At 45.1% G+C, this 23525-nt stretch overlaps 1 protein-coding gene across 1 annotated transcript; it reads right to left on the reverse strand.

The window, feature by feature from the left end:
• Positions 1-143: 143 nt before the first annotated feature.
• Positions 144-21837, reverse strand: LOC105006969 (V-set domain-containing T-cell activation inhibitor 1). Its single transcript, XM_034291348.1, has 7 exons — positions 21681-21837; positions 14164-14454; positions 13179-13532; positions 12626-12910; positions 12305-12460; positions 3032-3189; positions 144-158 (listed from the first exon to the last, which is right to left on the reverse strand). Exons 2-7 carry the CDS (start codon positions 14231-14233, stop codon positions 144-146), a joined length of 1038 nt encoding a protein of 345 aa, XP_034147239.1. The 5' UTR covers positions 14234-14454; positions 21681-21837.
• Between the last annotated feature and the right edge of the window lie 1688 nt (positions 21838-23525).

A 23525-nucleotide genomic window follows, 5' to 3' on the forward strand; every position in this document is an offset into this window, starting at 1 on the left:
TCCCAACCGCTTCGCACTCGGCTGCGAACCGGTCCAGTGAGTGCTGAAGGTCACAGACCGATGATGCCATCAGGACCACATCATCCGCAAAAATCAGCGCGGAGATCCCAAGCCCACCGAACTGCAACCCCTCCCCACCCCGACTACGCCTCGATATCCTGTCCATTAAAGTTACAAACATGATGACAAAGCGCAGCCCTGGCGGAGGCCAAACCCCACCTGGAACGAGTCAGACTTACAACAGAGAACCCGAACACAGCTCTCACTTTGGACGTACAGGGATTGGATAGCCCTCAAAAGGGACCTCCTCACCCCATACTCCTGCAGCACCTCCCACAGTATCTCCCGGGGGACTGTGACGGGAATTTTATCGATCAGAACTCTTTTAGAAGGAAGTACAGAGACGAGATCCTCTGGGCACTATTAACAGTCTTTATTAATATTATTTATTTGCAAATAAGAGAGACGCGTCAAACGCTTACAGACAAAATCATCTGAGGAGTCTCTAAAGCACAGGTGTCAAACCGGTTCCACAAAGGGCCGAGTGTCTGCAGGTTTTTGGTTTTTCCTATAAATTGGTTCCTAGTTCATACCTACACAACCAGGTGAGGGTAGAAACTAACCAATCAGTGACCTAATTAACCAATCAAGTACAAGGAGAGAGCAAAAACCTGCAGACACTCGGCCCTCCGTGGAACCGGTTTGACACCTCTGCTCTAAAGCATTGGGAAATACATTCAATATTTATAGAGAAATGGGTGGGGTTAGGAATCCACATGGTCGCACCATAAAACCACCTATGTTCCTTATCCTTCCTACCCCCTGTTGTGTATCTTCCCCTACCCTGTCCTAAAACCCATTGATCTGCATCTACCCCCGTCCTGCTGGAGCTTCATGTTTACCTCAACACCTCATACTTCCTTTCCCACAGCACAACCAACATTCCTTTTCTCATCTAAACAGTTGCTCAGTCGTTTAATCAGTTAGAAAATGTCAGGCTTCAGAAACTTCCCCAACAGGACCCGGTCATACGCCTTCTCCAGATCCACAAAACACATGTAGACTGGATGGGAATATTCCCAGGCCCAATCCAGGATCCTTGCGAGAGTAAAGAGCTGGTCTATTGTTCCGTGACCAGGACGGAATCCGCATTGTTCTTCAATCTGAGGTTCGACTATCTGCCGAACCCTCCTTTCCAGTACCTTTGAGTAGACTTTCCCAGGGAGGCTGAGAAGTGTGATACCCCTGTAATTGGCACACACCCTCTGGTCCCCCTTTTTGAACAGGGGAACCACCACCCCGTTCCGCCACTCCTTAGGCACTTTCCCCGACTCCCATGCAATGTCGAAGAGGTGTGTCATCCAAGACATCCCCTCCACACCCAAAGCTTTCAACATTTGGGGTCGGATCTCGTCAATCCCCGGAGCTTTGCCACTGAGGAGTTGTTTGACTACCTCAGTGACTTCTGCCATGGAGATTGACGATGCTTCCCCATCAGCCTCCAGCTCTGCCTCCACTATAGAGGGCGTGTTAGTGGGATTTAGGAGTTCCTCAAAGTGTTCCTTCCATTGCCCAATTACCTCATCAGTTGAGGTCAACAGTGTCCCATCCTTACTGTACACAGCTTGGATGGTTCCCCGTTTTCCCCTCCTGAGGTGGCGGACGGTTTTCCAGAAACATCTTGGTGCCGACTAAAAGTCCTTCTCCATGGTTTCCCCAAACTCCTCCCACACCCGCTGTTTTGCCTCTTTCACAGCAGAGGTCTCAACCCTTCGGGTCTGTCGGTACACTGCAGCCGTCTCCGGAGTCCCCCGGGGTAACATTTCCCGGAAGGCCTCCTTCTTCAGTCGGACGGCTTCCCTGACCACCGGTGTCCACAAGGGTGTTTGAGGATTACCGCCCCTTGATGGATCTAAGACCTTTAGACCACAGCTCCCCGCCGCAGCTTCAGCAATGGAGGCTTTGAACATCGACCACTCAGGTTCAATGCCCCTAACATCCACAGGGATGCCAGAAAAGCTCAGCTGGAAGTGTGAGTTGAAGATCTTTCGGACGGGGGCCTCCTCAAGACGTTCCCAGTTCACCCGTACCACCCGTTTGGGTTTTCCCAGTCTGTCCAGAGTCTTCCCCCACCCCCTGACCCAACTCACCACCAGATGTTGATCGGTTGACAGCTCCGCCCCTCTCTTTACCAGAGTGTCCAAAACATGCGGTCTCAGATCCGATAACACGATCACAAAATCAATCTTCGACCTTCGGCCTAGGGTGCTCTGGTACCAGGTACACTTATGAGCATCCTTATGTTCGAACATGGTGTTCGCATCGCATCGCATCATCTTCCGCTTAATCCGGGGCCGGGTCGCGGGGGCAGCAGTCTAAGCAGGGATGCCCAGACTTCCCTCTCCCCAGACACTTCCTCCAGCTCTTCCGGGGGGACACCGAGGCGTTCCCAGGCCAGCCGGGAGTCTAGGCCCCCGCCCCTTATGGTCCCTCCTGTGGGTGGTGAGCCCACTGGAGGGTGGCCCCATGTCGCTCGTTCGGGCTGGGCCCGGCCGGGCCCCATGGGGAAAGGCCCGGCCACCAGGCGCTCGCGAACGAACCCCAACCCCGGGCCTGGCTCCAGGGTGGGGCCCCGGCTGCGCCATGCCGGGCGACGTCACAGAACACATGATTTTTTTCTTCATTAAGGGGTTTTTGAACCGCTCTTAGTCTGACCCGTCGCCTAGGACCTGTTTGCCTTGGGAGACCCTACCAGGGGCATATAGCCCCAGACAACATAGCTCCTAGGGTCACTCGGGTACTCAAACCCCTCCACCACGTTAAGGTGGCAGTTCAAGGAGAGGACATGGTGTTCGTTATAGATAATCCATGACTAGCACAGAACTCTAACAACAAACGACCACTCGAGGTCAGATCAGGGAGGCCGTTCCTCCCTATCACGCCTCTCCAGGTGTCTCCATCATTGCCCACGTGTGCGTTGAAGTCCCCCAGCAGAATTGTGGAGGAGCCCCCCCCCCCGCCCCAGGAATACTGAAGAGCTGCTGGAATCCGTGTCCCAGACAACACAGTCATCAGCATGTGGCATGGTGCCGTTGGACCTTTCATTCCCATTCAACAGTGAATTCTGATTCTCCTGTGGATTTTCATTCCGCTCTGACGTCCCATTTGTCTGAGGGTTCTCGTTTAATCCTGAATAGAATGAGAAAGTGATTAGAAATGGCAGCTAGGTAAGTGTTTTCTACATTAATAGGAACTAAATAAACAGTCAATATGGGCAACTAGCACAGATTTTGTAAAAAAACAGCAGAGCAAAATACCCACAGAAAATGATTTATCTAAATGAATGACTGAACTAAAACTTTGTAACTAAACCTGGAAACATTGGAAATGTTTTGTCTGTTACGTTATTTTCCATTAGATCCTGCATTTATCTCAAGACCCCACTGTCTCACACTGTAGATAAACCTTTTTAATCATTCCTTTTTAAATGCAACTAATCAAACCAAATCTAACTGTCTGAGGCAGAGCTCATCAGAGTAAAATAATATTGACAGTAGCCCATGAGCTGTCCAACGCTCTGAGTTGATGTGCTTCTCATATCGGTCAAATCAAATTTAAAGTTCATTTAAAATCTCAACATAATGCCATAAACACAGCAAGTAGAATGAAATAAAATAACATCAAACATATCAGTCATAAAGTGGGAAGAAACAATGAAAACATAAATTTTTTATTTTATTAAAGGTCCTGGGGCCTCATGTATCAATCTTGCATATGTTTCTAACTAAATTCTGGCGTATGTGGAAATCCAACATTTCAAATGGATCGGTGCAATTGGCTTGCAGCATTGGAGTTCATAAGCAGTTACAGAACTTTGGTCTTGTGTATGTTTTGGATTTTTTGTTTTCAAATACCCGGGGCCTGTTGCACAAAACCAGGATAAGGGATTAAGCCGGGATATCCAAGTTATCCTGGATTAATTTAGCTTTGACTTGGTTGCACAAAAGCAGGCTGAATTAAACCCAGCCAAGTAACCATGGAGATTTATTCTTTGCAGCTAGCCTGCTCCAGAGCAGGCTAACAGCCAGGCTAAGATTAATCCTGGAGTCTTGTGTTAAATCAGCTGCCGCTCTGACTCGAAAAAAACGTCTTTAACAGTCGTTCCGTTGTCTTCTGAATGTGTTCTGCTTTATTGTTATTAACACGCATTACTTGTCACTATTGCTGTGACGAGTTTAATTTAAATCCTACTATTGCAGTTTAGATGGTTTGAAATGGTTGATGAATTTGCAACAGGGATTTCAATTAAGTCAGTGATGAGGGCAATATATGAAGTCCCATTCACCTGTGTTTCTCCCTGCACCATGGCATGCCCATTTCTGAATGACGTTTTGGATGAAGAAGCGCTGATATTTAGACATGCTTTCAAACGTGAGAGGGTGTTTCGGGACAGATCAGACCCTTTAGCTTTTCCCGACGAGTACCTGCATGAGAGGTATCGATTTACTGGAGATGGAATCCGTTATTGTGTGGCACTGCGTTTTTTTAGAAGCGGCATGTTTTTATATGCCGTGGGACATGCCGAAATTCTAAATAAAGGCACTATTTGCCGTTGTGTCAGAAGTGTGTTTGGCACTGAAATCCTTGGCACACATCTTTATTACCTTCGCTGGCCACAGAAGAATGTGCTTCATCAAAGAGATTTCTACAAGATTTCAGGTAACATGAATTACAGATTGCAAAAACGTGTCACATTACAACAGTCACAGGATATACTCAGACTATTTTGTGTTACAGCGTTCCTTAATGTCATTGGTGCGCTGGACTGCACACAGATCCGCATTAAACGCCCCTCAGGGGCCCACGAAGGAGATTGTGTCAACAGAAAATCCTTCCACAGTATCAATGTTCAGGTAAAAATTATTTAGTTACTGTCAACTAGCCCAAATGTATTCTGTGCATGACATGTATACTGAATAGGAAACATTGCATTGTTTCAGATGATCTGTGATGCTGCCTGCATCATTACCAATGTGGAGGCAAAGTGGCCTGGGTCCATCCATGACTCCCGAGTTTTTAGGTCCAGTACCATTTCCCAGAGACTATCACAAGGTAGGCCACACACATTTCACTGATAAACACAATTGCGTCAAAGGTGAATTCTCTGCCGTTCTGCTGGGAGACAAGGGTTATGCCTGTGAGACTTCTCACTCCCCTTGCAGACCCTCAGACAGCAGCACAGCAAGGATACAATCTTGCCCATGCAAGAACAAAGGCCTGAATTGAGATGGCATTTGGCCTTCTCAAGTCACGATTTCAGTGTCTCCACCACCTGAGGGTCACCCCAGACAGGGCCTGTGACATTACTGTAGCCTGCACGGTCCAACACAATATTGCCTGTCTGAGAAAGGAAAGGGGTCCAGCAGTGGCACCGGAGATTGAGTGGGACAATGCAGCTATATTCCCAGATGACATTAATGGCAGGCTGGTCAGAGACCAATACATTATTTCAGATGAGTGATTTCATTGTCTTGTCCTTCTCCAATAAAGGATTGTTTTTGTTACTCCTTAATTAGGCCTAATGTTTTATTCGATATTATAGTAGCTTACTTTGTCTGCAGCTGGCACCCCCAGTCACATTTGTTCTGTATGAACATTAATTGTAGGAAGATATTTAGACTTAGACATAGCTTCTAGAGATTTGTGCACATGGTTGTAAAACATTCACTCATGAGAGTTTGAAATTAAACCTAGTCTTTAGGGTAAATTTCCTGAGGAACATTAATTCCCTCTGCTCACTTTTATGGCAAAGTAGGCTAAATAATATAATGTTATTTATATTGTGCTTTACATGTTAGGCTACTCAAAGACACCTACAGCACAACCAGCACATTTAGCACACAACGAGATACAGCACTGAAACCGACACATAAAACAAGCATATTAAAAGCAATTAAAACAGTGTACAACTTTTCTAGAAAGTAGATATTTTTAAATCCTTCCGCATTCAGTCGGTCCGCTATTGTCTGCCAGGCTTTTTCTCTCAGTTTAATAACAGCCGCCGTATTTCCTTTTCTACATATTATATGCTTTACCTCCTCATAACTTTCCATAATTAGTTGCTGCTCCTCGGGTGAAAAATATGCAGCACGCGTCTTCTCTATATCTGAATCAGTGAATCTGTGATCGATACCGTGGTCTATTTCAGAAAGCCGTGGACGTGCATTTATCCCGACTATCTACACCTGGCTTGACATAGCTTCACCTTCTCATCCTGGCTCGGCAAACGTGCAACCGGTTAAGCCGCGATGAGCGGATCACGCTAAGTCAAGCTGCGCTTTTTCAGTTATCCTGGATTTCTTCATTCTACTTTTGTGCAACAGGCCCCCTGTCTGTAGTATTCTCTATTGTAGTATTCTCTATGGGAGTTAAATACATTTTTGTACCACACTATTAAAGAGTTTGTGTCCTTATATTGGACTCTTAATATCTCACCCGGCACAGCCAGAAGAGGACTGGTCACCCCTCTGAGCCTGGGTCCTCTCTAGGTTTCTTCCTAAAATTTGACCTTCTTAGGGAGTTTTTCCTAGCCACTGAAATTCAACACTACTGTTGTTTGCTCCTTGGGGTTTAAGGCCGGGTGTCTCTATAAAGCACTTTGTGACAACTGCTGTTGTAAAAAGCGCTTTATAAATACATTTGATTGATTGATTATATTCTGCATCTCTCAATAGAGTCAGTGGTTGGAGTTGGGTTAATACTCCTTGTCAAGCTCTGTTCTGATTATGTTTCTGGCTACATTAAATAATTATTGACAAAGTGCTGAATTGTTTGTTTTCAACTTCCAAATAGGGGTCCAATGATTGATAAATAATTTATAAATGATTGTACCCTAAAAGTGGCTGTTTAATAGGATCATGATTTTGCATACCAGTGCATGAATGACTGCCTGACACATCATTTATTATATTTATGAATAACAATCAAATGATTCATTACTAAGAAACTAGTAGATATGAATAAAGGTGCCATCAGTTGTCTTCTTATGAATGACTTGTTTGTCATTTAGTCAGTGTTGCTGATGCAAAGTAGGCCCTTCATTACCAAACACCAAGTAACTAAAGTAGGATACAATTATGAGTCAATAGCAAAATCCCAGGATTTTCAATCTTTTCCAGGAGGGTCACATTGACCCCTCTGTAATATTGGGAGGTCATGACACCACTATACCACTGGATTACAGTATACCCACTTCTCCGGGCACCATTATACCACTGGATTACAGTATACCCACTTCTCCGGGCACCACTATACCACTGGATTACAGTATACCCACTTCCCCGGGTAACACGATACCACTGGATTACAGTATACCCACTTCTCCGGGCACTACTATACCACTGGATTACAGTATACCCACTTCTCCGGGCACCACTACACCACTAGGTAGGACCACAGACCAAAATGGACGAGTAACGCAAAGTCATTTGTCAAGTTGAACACCTGTTCTTTTGCCTCAGGTGAGAAAAATTTAATTGATGTGTAATGTTTAATACTGTAACTTAAAATAAAGTTAAGGGCTTGTAATAAAGCCCATGTTATGTAACCTGCTTCAATCTTTATTGCATTAAGTTTTCATGAAAAATGTGACTGACTGAAAGATGAGTTTATAAAGTCTAAAAACCATGTGGTTATGTTAGTTGTATGTAGATAGCTACTTGTCAAACAATATAATCAGCGAAAATGATTCTCTCCATTTAAAAAAAAAAAGCAGCATGCAACATCTTTGGAGAATCAAGTAATTGCGGAGCCTCAGAAAATGTTCTGCAAGCTTTTTGCTTTGACGCCGTAGGTGTGATCGAGGCGTCAGACCCATACTATACTTCTGCATGTGAACAAGCTTATAGTCTCCGCCCAAAGAACACCTAAACTTACCCATATAAGGTATCCAAATTAGCCCTATTGACTATAATTTCAGTCGATACATGAAGCAAGGTGGAGACAGTTCTGAAAAAACTATCAAGAAAATACATTTCCCATAAAGTGAACTTCAAATAACTATGTGATATAGAATCTAAGTGTGTCATTTTTCAAATTGTATCAAGTAGCTTGACCAGCAGTCATAAATATTCTGCATTGCAAGACGTGGCTGTTAATAAAATATAGTGGTCAGAGATCCGTAAAGGTAGACCCGAGAAAGCGATTTGCTGCACTCCTAACCAGTGTCCAAACTACAGAAGGTAGGCAAAGTGTGACAGATATTTCTCCCATTGACCAGCAAATCACTTGCATGACTGGGGAGATCTGAGTGGAAAAGTCCTAGATGGGAACACCGACATGTTGCTGTGGGATGGTTGCAGTAAATTATCATTTCAACTTCATAAAATTTCAAATGCAGCAGCATTTCGTATGGTTTCGAATGAGGACTGAACCGGGCTGTGACAGCCAAGGCTGTCTTGAAAACGTTTTATAGAAAATCAATGACTTGGAAAAACCTTGGGTTAAAACGATTGTTCAATTTTAGCTAAATGCATTTTTCCTTTTAGCAGCATAGCAATAGCCTATAGCTTTTATTTTTGTGTAGGTCTATTGCCTGTTTTATTCGATTTGTGGTGAATAAACGTACATATTTTATGTACTATTCATTTTCAATCAGTGAGAATTTTTTATTAAAGTAATTTCTGAAATGTATTGTCAATTTTGTCAAATTACAAATTGTAAGCCAACATGTGTGATAACGCTGTAGCTCATAAAAAAAACACAAAGAACTTCCAGGTCATAAAAGTGAGCATCTATAAATACAACAACATACATATGCTAAAATATGCAATGTTGAATGTGTTGCTTTACACACATGCACATGGTGCTATTGTTCGTATTGTTTTCAATCTGTATGGATATGCCCATTAAAAGGGCTAGTTTTACAACGTAATAGTCTTGGGACTAACTAGCCTACAGGCTGTAGGGTTATGATGCTTGCTACACCCATATGGGGTGCCGTTTGAGCAGGATTACAGAACGTGCAACAATTTACAGTTTTTGCACATTTAGGATTGCCAATTGCCAAGTTTCAACTGTCACATTTTCTAACATTTACTGAGAAATTCATGTAAATACATGCATTGACTTTTCCAAGAGGCTATCTAGCTCCACAACACCTCCACTGTTCAATTCCCTCTGGGGCTCACGCTGGCAAGCAGGTCTCCACTCGTTTACCATCGCCTGAGTAAGTCTCCACTTTCCCTTTGGTTTTCTCTGTTGGTCTGGGTTGTTCAGAACGTGGTTTAACAGTGGCTGCTAGTGCTAAATGATAGGTGGTTGCGTTGTGGGCTGATTGAATGTCCGATTGGCAGAACAGGTTCCCCTGTGACTTTAACACAACTACTATTGATTTATTCTCACTGCCATGCATCTGCCGGTTGACTCCCATCTACTCCGTTTGGCAATCCTCTTCCCAGAAATACTGTGGGAAGTACATCCTACATCCTTCCCCTCGGTCAAATCCTCTGCCACTTCAACCTAAATTTCCACTGCTAACATATGTGGGGCCCACTTGGTTTTCATTTCATCCCTTGCATGCATTCCCACCCAGTCCTCCCTGATCTTTAACAGGTCCCATGGGGCTCATGGGTACATCCAGGAAGCACCGGTCTGCAGGAGTCTGTTGACAGCACGGTGTTGTGACTACAGTACAGGCCAAAAGTTTGGACACTTCTTCTCATTCAGTGGGTTTCCTTTATTTTCATGACTATTTACATTGTAGATTCTCACTGAAGGCATCAAAATTTGAATGAACACATGTGGAATTATGTACATTACAAAAAAGTGTGAAATAACTGAAAACGTGTCTTATATTTTTGATTCTTCAAAGTAGCCACCCTTTGCTTTTTTGATACCGCTGCAAACCCTTGGTGTTCTCTCAATGATCTTTATGAGGTAGTCACCTGAAATGGTTTTCACTTCACAGGTGTGCCTTGTCAGGGTTAATTGGTGGAATTTTTTTCCCTTATTAATGGGGTTGGGACCATCAGTTGTGTTGTGCAGAAGTCAGGTTTGATACACAGCCGACAGCCCGATTGGACAGCCCTAACTGTTAGAATTCATATTATGGCAAGAACCAAATCAGCTAAGTAAAGAGAAACGAGTTCCATCATTACTTTAACAAATGAAGGCCAGTCAATCCGGGAAAAATTGCGAAAACTTTGAATGTGTCCCCAAGTGCAGTCGCAAAAACCATCAAGCGCTACAACGAAACTGGCTCACATGAGGACCCAGAGTCACTTCTGCTGCTGAGGATAAGTTAATCTGAGTCAACAGCCTCAGAAATCGCAGGTTAACAGCAGCTCAGATTAGAGACCAGTTGAATGCCACACAGAGTTCTAGCAGCGGACACATCTCTAGAACAACTGTTATGAGGAGACTCAAGCCTTCATGGTCAAGTAGCTGCTAGGAAACCACTGCTAAGGAGAGGCAACAAGCAGAAGAGATTTGTTTGGGCCAAGAAACACAAGGAATGGACATTAGACCAGTGGAAATCTGTGCTTTGGTCTGATGAGTCCAAATTTGATGGTTCCCACCATGAAGCATGGAGGAGGAGATGTGATGGTGTGGGGGTGCTTTGCTGGTGACACTGTTGGGGATGTATTCAAAATTGAAGGCATACTGAACCAGCATGGCTCCCACAGCATCTTGCAGCGACATGACAACCCATCCGGTTTGCGTTTAGTTGGACCATCATTTATTTTTCAACAGGACAATGACACCAAACACACCTCCAGGCTATGTAAGGGCTATTTGACCAAGAAGGAGAGTGATGGAGTGCTGCGCCAGATGACCTGGCCTCCACAGTCACCGGACCTGAACCCAATCGAGATGGTTTGTGGTGAGCTGGACCGCAGAGTGAAGGCAAAAGGGCCAACAAGTGCTAAGCATCTCGGGGAACTCCTTCAAGACTGTTGGAAAACCATTTCAGGTGACTACCTCTTGAAGCTCATCAAGAGAATGCCAAGAGTGTGCAAAGCAGTAATCAGAGCAAAGAGTGGCTACTTTGAAGAAACTAGAATGTAAGACATGTTTTCAGTTATTTCACACCTTTTTGTTAAGTACATAAGTCCACATGTGTTCATTCATAGTTTTGATGCCTTCAGTGAGAATCTACAATGTAAATAGTCATGAAAATAAAGGAAACGCATTGAATGAGAAGGTGTGTCCAAACTTTTGGCCTGTCCTGTATATATCCATCCTACAAAGGACGGTAATAGTATGCGTTTTGTCCAAATGCAGTATGATTCTAGTCATGCTGCCACTAACCAGCCCCCCTCACCTTCAGTCTGACGTTTACCAATACAGCTGCTTATCAATTTTTGTGATATTAGTTTCGATCTGAGTTGGTTTCAAAGTGAATCGTTTTTGCTGCAATTCACCCAACTTCCACATGGAGAGTAAATCCTACATACATCCCCTTTCAATGTAATCCTTTACAGTAATGACGTTTTGATATAGTCTCTGCAGTTCAGTTTCTGAGTTAATGTATAAGCACACACAGTGATCAATAATTTAAGCAACACTGAATTGTTTACACATTTTATAACTTTATAATTATTTTGTATTATTGTTAATTCGCCCGGACTTGCCGTTTTGTGGGCAATTACTGTAATGTCAGTAATATTAAGTTTGGAAGATTTAACATTTACATTTAGATTTAACATTTACATATTTTATAATTTTGCATAACTGCAGAATTTTGCATTACTACTCTTGGAAAGGTTATTGCATGAATCTTCATGAATTTCGAAAAAGTGACAGTTGACAATTGTAATGCATTTTTTTACATTTGGCAATGCTTAATGTGAAAAAACTGAGCAGGATTATTGAACGTGCAACATTTTACAAATGACAACCCATACGCTAGTAGCCTAAAAGCCTATGATGTTGCAGGAAACTGTTTGCGCATTCCTATAGGCAATTCATATTTCTATTGATAAAACGTTTCCCATGTGTTTCAGCTGACAATCCTGTACCAGCTTTTCCGAAATAGCATGGTATTTCTTCAATTCTTCATGTGCATACGCATGGGTTGAACGATGCGTAGAGATACACACACTTTCCCATCATGTTCAACATTGATAAATGCCAACTTTTGCGTCAAAACTGGCTTACTCATGGTTTACGTACGCACGATTGATACATGAGGACCCTGGAGTCATTTAAAATTTCAAAGTGTCTGCTTCTTCAAAATGACGGGACAAGAACATTTAAAATTTTTAAATCAGCACCTGGTGAGGAACTCCCATCAATGACTTACCTCTTTGACAGACCCATGTCAGTAAACATTTTCTCTTCAGGATGTAGCGAACTACAACAATCAGACCGAAGATAAAACCCCAGGTCAGACCACCAAACCCCCAGCCCCACCACCAGCCATTCCACCAGGACTGGGATGTGTCAGGAAACATTCGATCTGAAACACATAAGCCACGTAGAACAATTATAAAAGCCTAATGTTTATATTATAAAAACCTATTATATAATAAAGACATCCCCAACCACCAAGCTGAATCCTTTATTACCTTCTGGACGAAAAAGGTTGATGATATTAATAAATGAATCTATCAAAAAACACCACCTTTAACATGAATCTCTGTCTTCATCGTGTGGTTGATCTGCTGCTGTAGAACTCTACAGGTGAACGTGTTGTTGTCAGTCCTCTGGACGGTGACATGTCCTCTCACAGTGTATCGACCCGCTGAGTCGGTCTCGATCTCTGTAGGTCCATCAGCAGGGAGGATGTTTCCATCACTGTCCCGCCAGGTCATCTCAGGTCTGTAGATCAACCCTCTGGCCTCACAATCCAGGACCACTCCAATGGCATCAATGCCAACTATAGAGACGTCTGGCCGAGATACTCCACCTCCACAGACACAACAGAAAAACATCTTGTACGGATGTCTGATGACTTAAAGGGGACAGGGTGGCTGGGCTGACTTTCATGATGTGAACTAAAACAAATGAGTGACTGTGTGGTCGCTTTCTAGCTAAAGGCATGATCCTGAAAAGGCTTCACATAAGGAGGACAAATGCTTGAATAGTTATTTGTTATTTAATTAGGGTGTATATTTGACAGACTACCCAAGATAAACCTCAGACAATCCATGTTGCCAAAGTTTAAATAAACTCACCAACAATGAGTTGAACCATGGCTTTTTGAAAAGGGCTCTTCAGTGTTGGAACGAAGCAGGTGTAGTTTCCAGCATCCGACAGTTTCACTCTGGTCAGTTTTAATGAGACGTTCCCGTTCTTCATTTCTCCTTTGAAAAGTGCCGTCCTTCCTCTGTAGGATGGATTCTGGTCATCATTGTAGTCGTCACGGGTACGGAAGAAATGCACCTCTTTTGGTTGGAGGTCAAGTCTCTGCCACTCCACTGATTCCTCAACAGCGTTGACGGTGCTGCTGGAGGTTCTCAGAGTACAAGGGAGGATGACATCATCACCTACGTTGGCAACAACTGGTTCAGCCTGACCAACAACCTGAACTGGAACAGAAAGAAATGACAAACACCTAAACACTTAAAACACTTGTTTTTATTAGTTATATCATGGATGGATGTGGTCAGTTATTCGGCCATGAACGGCAGAAGAGATACACCAGAACATTCCAAAATATAATTAGTGTTTCCATGCAAGTTGGACAGAGATAATACAGGAAATATCAGTTGTGAATGTACCAAATAGAATAGGGAGCTGAAAGTTTCGTATTGCCCAGTGACAGCCCCAAAACCAGAAGGATCTGGAGAAGGTCTGTATGGAAGAGTGGGCCAGAATCACTGCTGCAGTGTGTGCAAACCTGGTCAAGAACTACAGGAAACGTATAGATCTCTGTAATTGCAAACAAAGGTTTCTGTACCAAATATTAAGTTCTGCTTTTCTGATGTATCAAATACTTATGTCATGCAATAAAATCCAAATTAATGACTTAAAATTCATACAATGTGATTTTCTGGATTTTTGTTTTAGATTCGTCACTCACAGTTGAAGAATACCTATGATAAAAATTACAGACTTCTACATGCTTTGTAAGTGGGAAAACCTGCAAAATCGGCAGTGTATCAAATACTTGTTCTCCCCACTGTATAATAGTCTAGTGTGTTAGTGTCTCAGTGTTACCTTCATCGTGCGCTCTGCAGACAGAGAGAAGTGTCAGAAGACAGATAACTTGCATCCAATTATCCTCCATTTCAGCGTTGAGGTCAACAACAACACAAATTAATCCAGTGTAGGGAAGGACCTGTTGGACCGGAGTTTTCTCAGTGTGTTTGTCCCCTGGCCTGATCCTACTGACTGTAGAGGGATGGATATGAAAGTGTTGACCCAAGTTTCTGGATTCTGTCCGGTTTATTCCAACTCCAGAGTGAGATGTGTGAGAAAGAAGTCCACAACTGGATGTAGCACTTGTCTCTGTTAACACAGGAAAACATGTAATTGGTCAGTTTCATGTCATTGCTCTCCTTGACCATTTCATTTAACACATTCACAGATGTTCTATTGATTATGATAGCGTTTCAACTAGAAAACTACTTGTATACTGGAATTGGGCCAATTTTTGTAGTCAAATGACTTTCGGCCTCCTTTATCAGCCTGTGATCATCTGCCTTTTTCTTGACATAGCAAATCCATGCACACCCCCCTAGGGTCAAGTGTTACTGATTTACCACTAACAGCCAAGAGGACATATCTACTGGTGAGACACTAGATGTTTAAATCAGATCTGTTTTGCTCTGGTAAATTCACTGCTCAAAAAAATTAAGGGAACATAATCATCACTGTATAACACCAAGTAAATTAAACTTCAGGGATATCAATCAGCCCAGTTAGGAAGCATAAGCGATTGTGAATCAGTGTCATCTGTTTTGGTACAAATGAAAGTGACAACAGGTGAACTGGAGAGGCAACAGCAAGACAACACCCAAAAAGGTAATGATTTTTATAGGTAATTGCTCTCTCCTTATACTTAAAAACTCTAGTTTTTCATTTTGCTAGTGTCCTTGTCACTACTGGTAGCATGGAGGTGGTACCTGCAGCCCATTTAGGTTGCACAGGTAGTCCAGCTCCTCCAGGATGGCACATCCATACATGCATCCACAAGGCTTGCTGTGTCTCCCAGTACAGTCTCAAGAGCATGGAGGAGTTACCAGGAGACTAGCCTTTACACAAGGAAGGCTGGACAGGGCCTTAGAAGGGCATCATCCCAGCAGCAGGACCGGTATCTGCTCTTTTGTGCGAGGATGAACACGAGCAGCACTGCCAGAGCCCTACAAAAGACCTCCAGCGTGCTACTGGTGTGCATCTTTCTGACCAAACTGTCAGAAAAAGACTCTATGAGGGTGGCATGAGTCAGTGATGGTCTGGGGAGGCATATCCTTTGAGGGTTGCTCAGACCTCCACGTGTTGATTAGTACTACTATTCTACATGAATGTCTATGACCAGTGTCGTTTGTGGTCCCCTACAAAGGGGCGGGAACGTGTTGAGAGACAAAATTCCTGGATGTGCTGGTCTGATGTATAGGCTAGGTGTTAGCTAGCTATTGATAGCTTTTACGTGACATCACACCTTATGGGAACGCCCACATAGCGGATTAAACAGTCTCCTTCCATTGCCCACCATCAAAAACTTTTACTAGTTATACTTATCATATTAAATGCCAGATAGTGGCAGTTCCATTGGATGAGCTAACCGCATATATATTGTATTTGCAATCATATCGACATGTACTCATTGTAATGAATGACATGGTCTGTTTTCATCTGCACTGATGCAACCAACTCCAATGGCCTAGCTAACGTTAATGAGGCTAGCTAAAGCTCTCTTGTTAAACATATAGCGTTAACTAAAATAATAAAGTTAATACAGGAGAAACATTTTTGCATTGTAGGAATGATTTAGCTGACATTGGCAAAACGTGTATATTATTACCGGTACATTTGTCCCAAGATTCTCTGTTATACTGGCTACACTACACTACACTACACTGACCACCCATAGAACCAGTGGTAATGTAGGTAAGTTAGCACTAAACTTCGCTTTGACAATGAAGAATTTCTTCTCCTTCACCTCCCAAACAATTGCATTATTGACCCATCCTGATCGAATGTACAGATAACTTACACAAGTACAGACAGCTTTCATTTTGGTAGCATTTTGGTAACATCCCTAAAGTTCAGCTCCGGCAGGGATTTCACTGTTTTTAACGATGTACAGCTCTGGAAAAAATTAAGAAACCACTCCAAATTTGTCTTAAATCAGCATCTCTACATGCATGTCAGCCATTCCATTCCAGTGTCTGTTAAATTCCAACACAGGCACACCTCATTTTACTTAATTATATACTGATTAGTTGATAACCTGAAGCAAATCTAATTTAACCAGGAAAAGAATAAAAACCACTGCTGTGGTCATCACAATCCTCTTGCAATAGGACCAGCTGGATGGCAAAAACAGTGCAATTTGAATGAAAAAATAACTATTCAGCATGACAAAAGAGTTGAAAAGAAAAGCTTTGAGTGAGGAAAATAAGGGTTCAATTCTGGCCTTACTGGCAGGATACAGTGAGCTTCAGGTTGCTTCTTTCCTGACAATTTCAAAGACGGCGGTTCATAAGAACAAGGGGCCAACAAAGCTACAGACTGGCAGAGGGTGTAACACTTGTCGTGGTGTAGTGTTGGTTAGGAACCAGGCGCAGGCAGTAATCTCGTTTGTGGGTTTAATACTCAACAAACAAACCAAACACGAACGGAAAACAATACTAATGACTGAATGAAATAAAAGTGCGCAACATGCGTCTTAGCAATAAACATTCAAACAGTACATTAAACAACACTCACCGATTAACTAACAAACAGCAACAATGACAGCGACAGCAACAATGATCCACAATGTGGGGAGCAGAGGGGAAACATATATACACATACAAACGAGCTAGATTGGGACCTGGTGTGGAAGATGGGAAACATGTGACAGTCCGGGATGTGTTCGTGAGAATATGGGAACTTGTGGAAATATGGCACGGTGGCGCTGCTGCTCACCGCACCATGACAGTACCCCCCCCCAAAGGCCCGGCCACCGGACGGGCCAAGACGAACCCCAGCCCAAGGGAGGGGGGGCGGGGCAGCACAGTACCCCCATCGGCACAAACCCGCCGAGGGGGCGGAACAGCCGAGACTAACCAGGGTGGCGGAGCCGTCGGGACAGGCCGGGGAGGCAGAACCGGCCGAAGATCAGGAGCCGGCGGAGGGTCAGGAGCCGGGAGAGCCGACGGAGGGTCGGTGGCCGGCGGAGGGTCGGGGGCCGGGAGAGCCGACGGAGGGTCGGTGGCCGGCGGAGGGTCGGTAGCCGGGAGAGCCGACGGAGGGTCGGTGGCCGGCGGAGGGTCGGTAGCCGGGAGAGCCGACGGAGGGTCGGTGGCCGACGGTGGGTCGGTAGCCGGAAGAGCCGACGGTGGGTCGGTAGCCGGCGGAGGGTCGGAGGCCGGGAGAGCCGACGGAGGGTCGGTAGCCGGAAGAGCCGAAGGAGGGTCGGTAGCCGGAAGAGCCGAAGGAGGGTCGGTAGCCGGAAGAGCCGAAGGAGGGTCGGTAGCCGGAAGAGCCGAAGGAGGGTCGGTAGCCGGGACCAGAGCCGACGGTGGGTCGGTAGCCGGGACCAGAGCCGACGGTGGGTCGGTAGCCGGGACCAGAGCCGACGGTGGGTCGGTAGCCGGGACCAGAGCCGACGGTGGGTCGGTAGCCGGAAGAGCCGACGGTGGGTCGGTAGCCGGAAGAGCCGACGGTGGGTCGGTAGCCGGAAGAGCCGACGGTGGGTCGGTAGCCGGAAGAGCCGACGGTGGGTCGGTAGCCGGAAGAGCCGACGGTGGGTCGGTAGCCGGAAGAGCCGACGGTGGGTCGGTAGCCGGAAGAGCCGACGGTGGGTCGGTAGCCGGAAGAGCCGAAGGAGGCGCCGGGGCGGCCGGGACAGGAGAGGGCGGTGGCAGCCAAACCCCGGCAAGCTCAGGCAGTGCAGGCCACTCCTCCTCGGCCTCAGGCGGTGCAGGCCACTCCTCCTCGGCCTCAGGCGGTGCAGGCCACTCCTCCTCGGCCTCAGGCGGTGCAGGCCACTCCTCCTCGGCCTCAGGCGGTGCAGGCCACTCCTCCTCGGCCTCAGGCGGTGCAGGCCACTCCTCCTCGGCCTCAGGCGGTGCAGGCCACTCCTCCTCGGCCTCAGGCGGTGCAGGCCACTCCTCCTCGGCCTCAGGCGGTGCAGGCCACTCCTCCTCGGCCTCAGGCGGTGCAGGCCACTCCTCCTCGGCCTCAGGCGGTGCAGGCCACTCCTCCTCGGCCTCAGGCGGTGCAGGCCACTCCTCCTCGGCCTCAGGCGGTGCAGGCCACTCCTCCTCGGCCTCAGGCGGTGCAGGCCACTCCTCCTCGGCCTCAGGCGGTGCAGGCCACTCCTCCTCGGCCTCAGGCGGTGCAGGCTGCTGCCACTGGCAGGAAGGAGGCGCTGGCTGCTGCTCCAATGCAGCAGGGGGCGCCGACTGCCGCTGCTGGCAGGTAGGAGGCGCTGGCTGCTGCTCCAATGCAGCAGGGGGCGCTGACTGCCACTGCTGGCAGGTAGGAGGCGCTGGCTGCTGCTCCAAAGCAGCAGTGGGCAATCGGCGCCGTGGCGCAGGGACAGGGGCGGCGGAAGGCCGCGGAGCAGGAAGCGGTGTGCGCCTAATTGCCAGCCTACAGCCTGGCCAGCCTGCACGGGGTCGAGGAGGCACCGGACATAGAGGGGGCGCCGTCGGGACTTCCCCCGGGCACCCACTCAGCCCCCCCCTAAAATGTTCCTGGGGGGACCTCGGACCAAGCTTTGGGCACCTCGCCCTCTTCTTCCTCCAGCCTCGCCTGCGTCCTGTCCTTCCTGCCTCCTGCATGTCCTGCAGGAGACCCTTCACCAGCTCCCCTTGCTCTTTGGTGAGGGGCTTGACCACTCCATACTGGTCCATGCCCCACAGCGGCACCCCGAACCCGTCTTGGGGCAACCCCCAGCACTGCTCCCCAAGGGGATCCTCCTCCACTCTCTCATAGACCGCTTCGTCATCATCTGAGGAGAGGGAGTCAGACCCCCAATCGCCCCTCCAGGTATATACCCTCTCTGGAGGGACTGCCTGCTGGTTCCAGGTTTGGTGGATCATTCTGTAACACTTGTCGTGGTGTAGTGTTGGTTAGGAACCAGGCGCAGGCAGTAATCTCGTTTGTGGGTTTAATACTCAACAAACAAACCAAACACGAACGGAAAACAATACTAATGACTGAATGAAATAAAAGTGCGCAACATGCGTCTTAGCAATAAACATTCAAACAGTACATTAAACAACACTCACCGATTAACTAACAGACAGCAACAATGACAGCGACAGCAACAATGATCCACAATGTGGGGAGCAGAGGGGAAACATATATACACATACAAACGAGCTAGATTGGGACCTGGTGTGGAAGATGGGAAACATGTGACAGTCCGGGATGTGTTCGTGAGAATATGGGAACTTGTGGAAATATGGCACGGTGGCGCTGCTGCTCACCGCACCATGACAGAGGGAGAAAACGACTCTCCGCTGACCGAGATGACCGCCAACTTATCTGAATGTCACTTAACAACCAATACGAAAAATGAATATGAATGTTTTCTTTGCAGGTCTGAAAACAATGCATCTTGGTTTGGTTATTATGACCAGTTGTTATTTTCTACAAATAAATACTCTAAATGACAATATTTTTTATTTGGGAATAATGATGTCAGTTTATAGAATAAAACAAAACTGTTCATTTTACACAAACACATACCTATGAATAGTAAAACCAGAGAAACCTCTAATTTTGCAGTGGTCTCTTAATTTTTTCCAGAGCTGTATATAACGCAGCGGGTGCTGTATAGGGGGTCATAAGTGCCTACGGTACATTCACACTATTCGCAATGGCTCAATTAATTTCAATGAAAGGAAGTGGCTTTCTGCAAATCACCCGCTGGGGACTGACTAATCACGGCATTTTGCGTAGGTGGTTGTGAAATGCTCTCCGCACCATTATGCATTAAAATAACTTAAACAGAATTAAACTTTTGCGGTCCTTTTTAAAAAGATGGGATTCCATGAGCTTTAGGATTGCACGCTATTTTCCTACACAGACGCAAACAAAAAAATGCAGCATGGAGGCAGGTGGCCGGTAAAGTTGGACGCTACAGGCGATGCTGGCGTTGGCTATCCGAAATTTCGTGAATAGTGTGAATTTGTTTGTATACTTTTGTTTTTCATGGGCTGTAAAAGTTGAACATTTGACCGGCTTGTGTACTATCTCAATATAATTTCCACTGTTAGCAGCCGTGTTTTAACCAAGCGTGCCGCACAAGCCCTGAAAAGTGAAGCCAAAACGTCTCGATCGCCCCCTGGTGAGTGGTCCCAGTATAGGTCATAAACCCCGCCCTCCCCATGTTATTCAATGGGACGCGAGATCAACTAAACAATTAAATTACCCTTCAAATATATTTTTTCCGAAGCTGGTTTCTGTCATTTACTGTAGTTTGTATCACGCTAATGTAAATTCAAGAGTTTGTTTTTAAAATAAGTTTGTTTTTAGTTAGTTATTTAATGCTCTAAAAACGGTGGTGTGACGTCGTGATTCACAGCTGTGATTGACAGCTATCTGAGCCGAGGAGCCACTGAATCTTCGGAGGACTGAGGAGATTGGAACTTTACATTTAATCTCTAAATTTCTATAATTGATATAATTTCACACGGACATAATGGGTTGTTCTGCAGTACATTGTGCTAACCGATCTGGTATTTCCAATCGATCTTTGAATTTTTTTCGGTAAGTTACATTTATAAGCTATTTAATTAGTAAATAAATGTAATGGGCTAGCTAACGTTAGCTAAAAGACAACAAGCCTCGTTAATAGCCATGTTAATAGCTAGCAGGTGATCGTTAGCTAGAAGTTACCAATTATTTTTGTATTAGGCCTATTCTAAATTAAGGTTAAACATGATGTAAGTTAGGCTATAACATATCGTCTAGGTTTAACAAGCAAAGGTTGTACTGTACTTGGACTTGCGATTGATTACGGTATGCGCATTCTGCGAGGGAGAGTGAGGGCGGGGCACAGGGGTGGCGCCGTTGATTTCGCGGCTTTACGGCTTTACTTCCTTCTCGCTACTGCGCATAACTACTGCGCAGAACTGGTCCCAAGATCGCTATCTGCGCAGACGCAAGTCCAAGATGTCAGCGCCGAATCAGGACACTGGTGGCTTCATTTTTCACCAATGGAAAAGAGCGAAAGGGCGTCGTCCATTATATATACAGTCTATGGTTTTAACTAGGTTTCGTCCACCAGGACATGTATAGAGTATCTTACTAGCAAGCCCATACATAACAAACCTCAATTACGTTAGCACAGTGTTTGCTTAGTTAGCTAGTTTGGTCATTACAGATGAGGAGTGCATCTATTCAATATAAATTAAATCGATAAAACAAACATACAACTAAAACAATTGGTAAAAACAAAATACGACTGGCGAAAGGCAGTTACTGTAGTCATCTAAAGTTAACTGTCGACTTGTCAACGAACTGTGTACTATTAGTCTACAGAGAACAGAACATAAAATACAACAACATACCTCGACTGCAGATAGAGTACGTGTTATGTCCTCTGTGTGCTGTCCAGTGGTGTGCTGCTCGAGTGAGTGGGCTGCTCGAGTATTTCCTTCCCAGGCGTGGAGTTGCCTGCAGATGGCGTGATCATAGATAACAAAAATTCATAGTGTGATCTCCACCTCTCTAGGTTTGGTTGGTTGCACACAGTAGAAGTACGCGGGTGTACAGCATCCATATTAGGAACGTTATCATTCGTCCCCAGAAACTCCGTTCTTCCTCCTACTCAGTCATCACATCCATCGGTCAAACGTCACCCCTCCCTTGGTGAAGTATCCGCTGTCGCCTTATCAAACATCCTCCCGATTAAGCTTTAATCCTCCCCTTGTCAATCGTCAGTCCTCCTCTTGTCAATTGTCAGTCCTCCCCTAGTCAATCGTCATTCCTTCCCTCGTCAATCATCAGCCCTCCCCTTGTCAATCGTCAGTCCTCCCCTTGTCAATCGTCAGTCCTCCCCTAGTCAATCGTCAGTCCTCCGCTTGTCAATCGTCAGTCCTCCGCTTGTCAATCATCAGCCCTCCCCTTGTCAATCGTCAGTCCTCCCCTAGTCAATCGTCAGTCCTCCGCTTGTCAATCGTCATGATTGACGAGGAAAGGAATGACGATTGACAAGGGGAGGGGGATGTTTGATAAGGCGACAGCGGATACTTGACCAAGGGAGGATGGAGGGGTGATGACTGAGTAGGAGGAAGAACGGAGTTTCTGGGGACGAATGATAATGTTCCTAATATGGATGCTCTATATATTTGACTCTAGTCACAATTTCTTGCCTGCAGAAATTGGGACCGCAAAGTCTGGCACACGTCATTTTGGCAGCATTGACCACCTTTTCAGAGCCTTCTACTGCTCTCTCTACCAATCCCTCAATCTCATCGTCCTTTTATTGTTATGGCATTTCCTTCATGTGTACACTTTTCCTGTTGTAATTTTTTAAGAATATAGATACAGTAGTAACAATAAAATATTAATAAGACTAAATAAATAAAATAGTATTTAGGTCGAAAAAGACAGTTTAAATATTTATGTCAACATGAATCCATATCCACAATCACAGTTAACTGTTATTATACATAATAATATAAATGTATATTTATGTATACAGAATGTAATTAACCTAACTATGTCTGAATGTGCCTCCATTAAGAATCTCCTCTCCATTCATATTATAGCCTATCTCTTTCTATCTCTCTTTCAAACTCCTCTCTCAAACTCCTCTCTCACTTTCCTCTTGTGGTTTAAATATTTTCAGTCTCTTTCGGTCTGCTTAATGTTTCTTCTCCTGTTTGTCTCTCTCTTTCTTCAACTGTTCCACACATTTATTTTTTCTCTCTCATCATGTCCTGATGCATTTCTATTTGACATTTCTGTGCTTCTATTTTTCTCTGCCACTCTCATCTTTCTTTTTCTTCATTATTACTCCATTATCACTCTCCTTCTCTTCTTTCTCCCTGTTTCCCGGAACCTTTAATCTCTCCTTTTCAACTTCGATATAATAATTTCTATTTCATGATGGACCTTCAATTCCTCCATTATAGCTTCATCACTTTCTCCATCAGTATTTCTTCCTTTTTTTGTTTAAATGATGCCTTCTGGAACATGTCATTTGTGTAGAAAGTGCCTTTGTTCTCAGACACCATTTTGTCAATCTTGTTATAAAGCTCACTGACCTGAGTACAGTCTTTGATGTTTTTGTTGTTGAAGACATGGAATCTGTTCTCACAATCTCTGATCAGCTTTTTCAGTTTAGTATTTTTACTGCTTTGAATGAAATCTTAAATAGACTTTTTCAAATAACTTCCTCTGGTAAACTG

This window comes from Esox lucius, chromosome 3 (genome assembly GCF_011004845.1).
Source record: "Esox lucius isolate fEsoLuc1 chromosome 3, fEsoLuc1.pri, whole genome shotgun sequence".
Classification (NCBI taxonomy): Eukaryota; Metazoa; Chordata; class Actinopteri; order Esociformes; family Esocidae; genus Esox; species Esox lucius.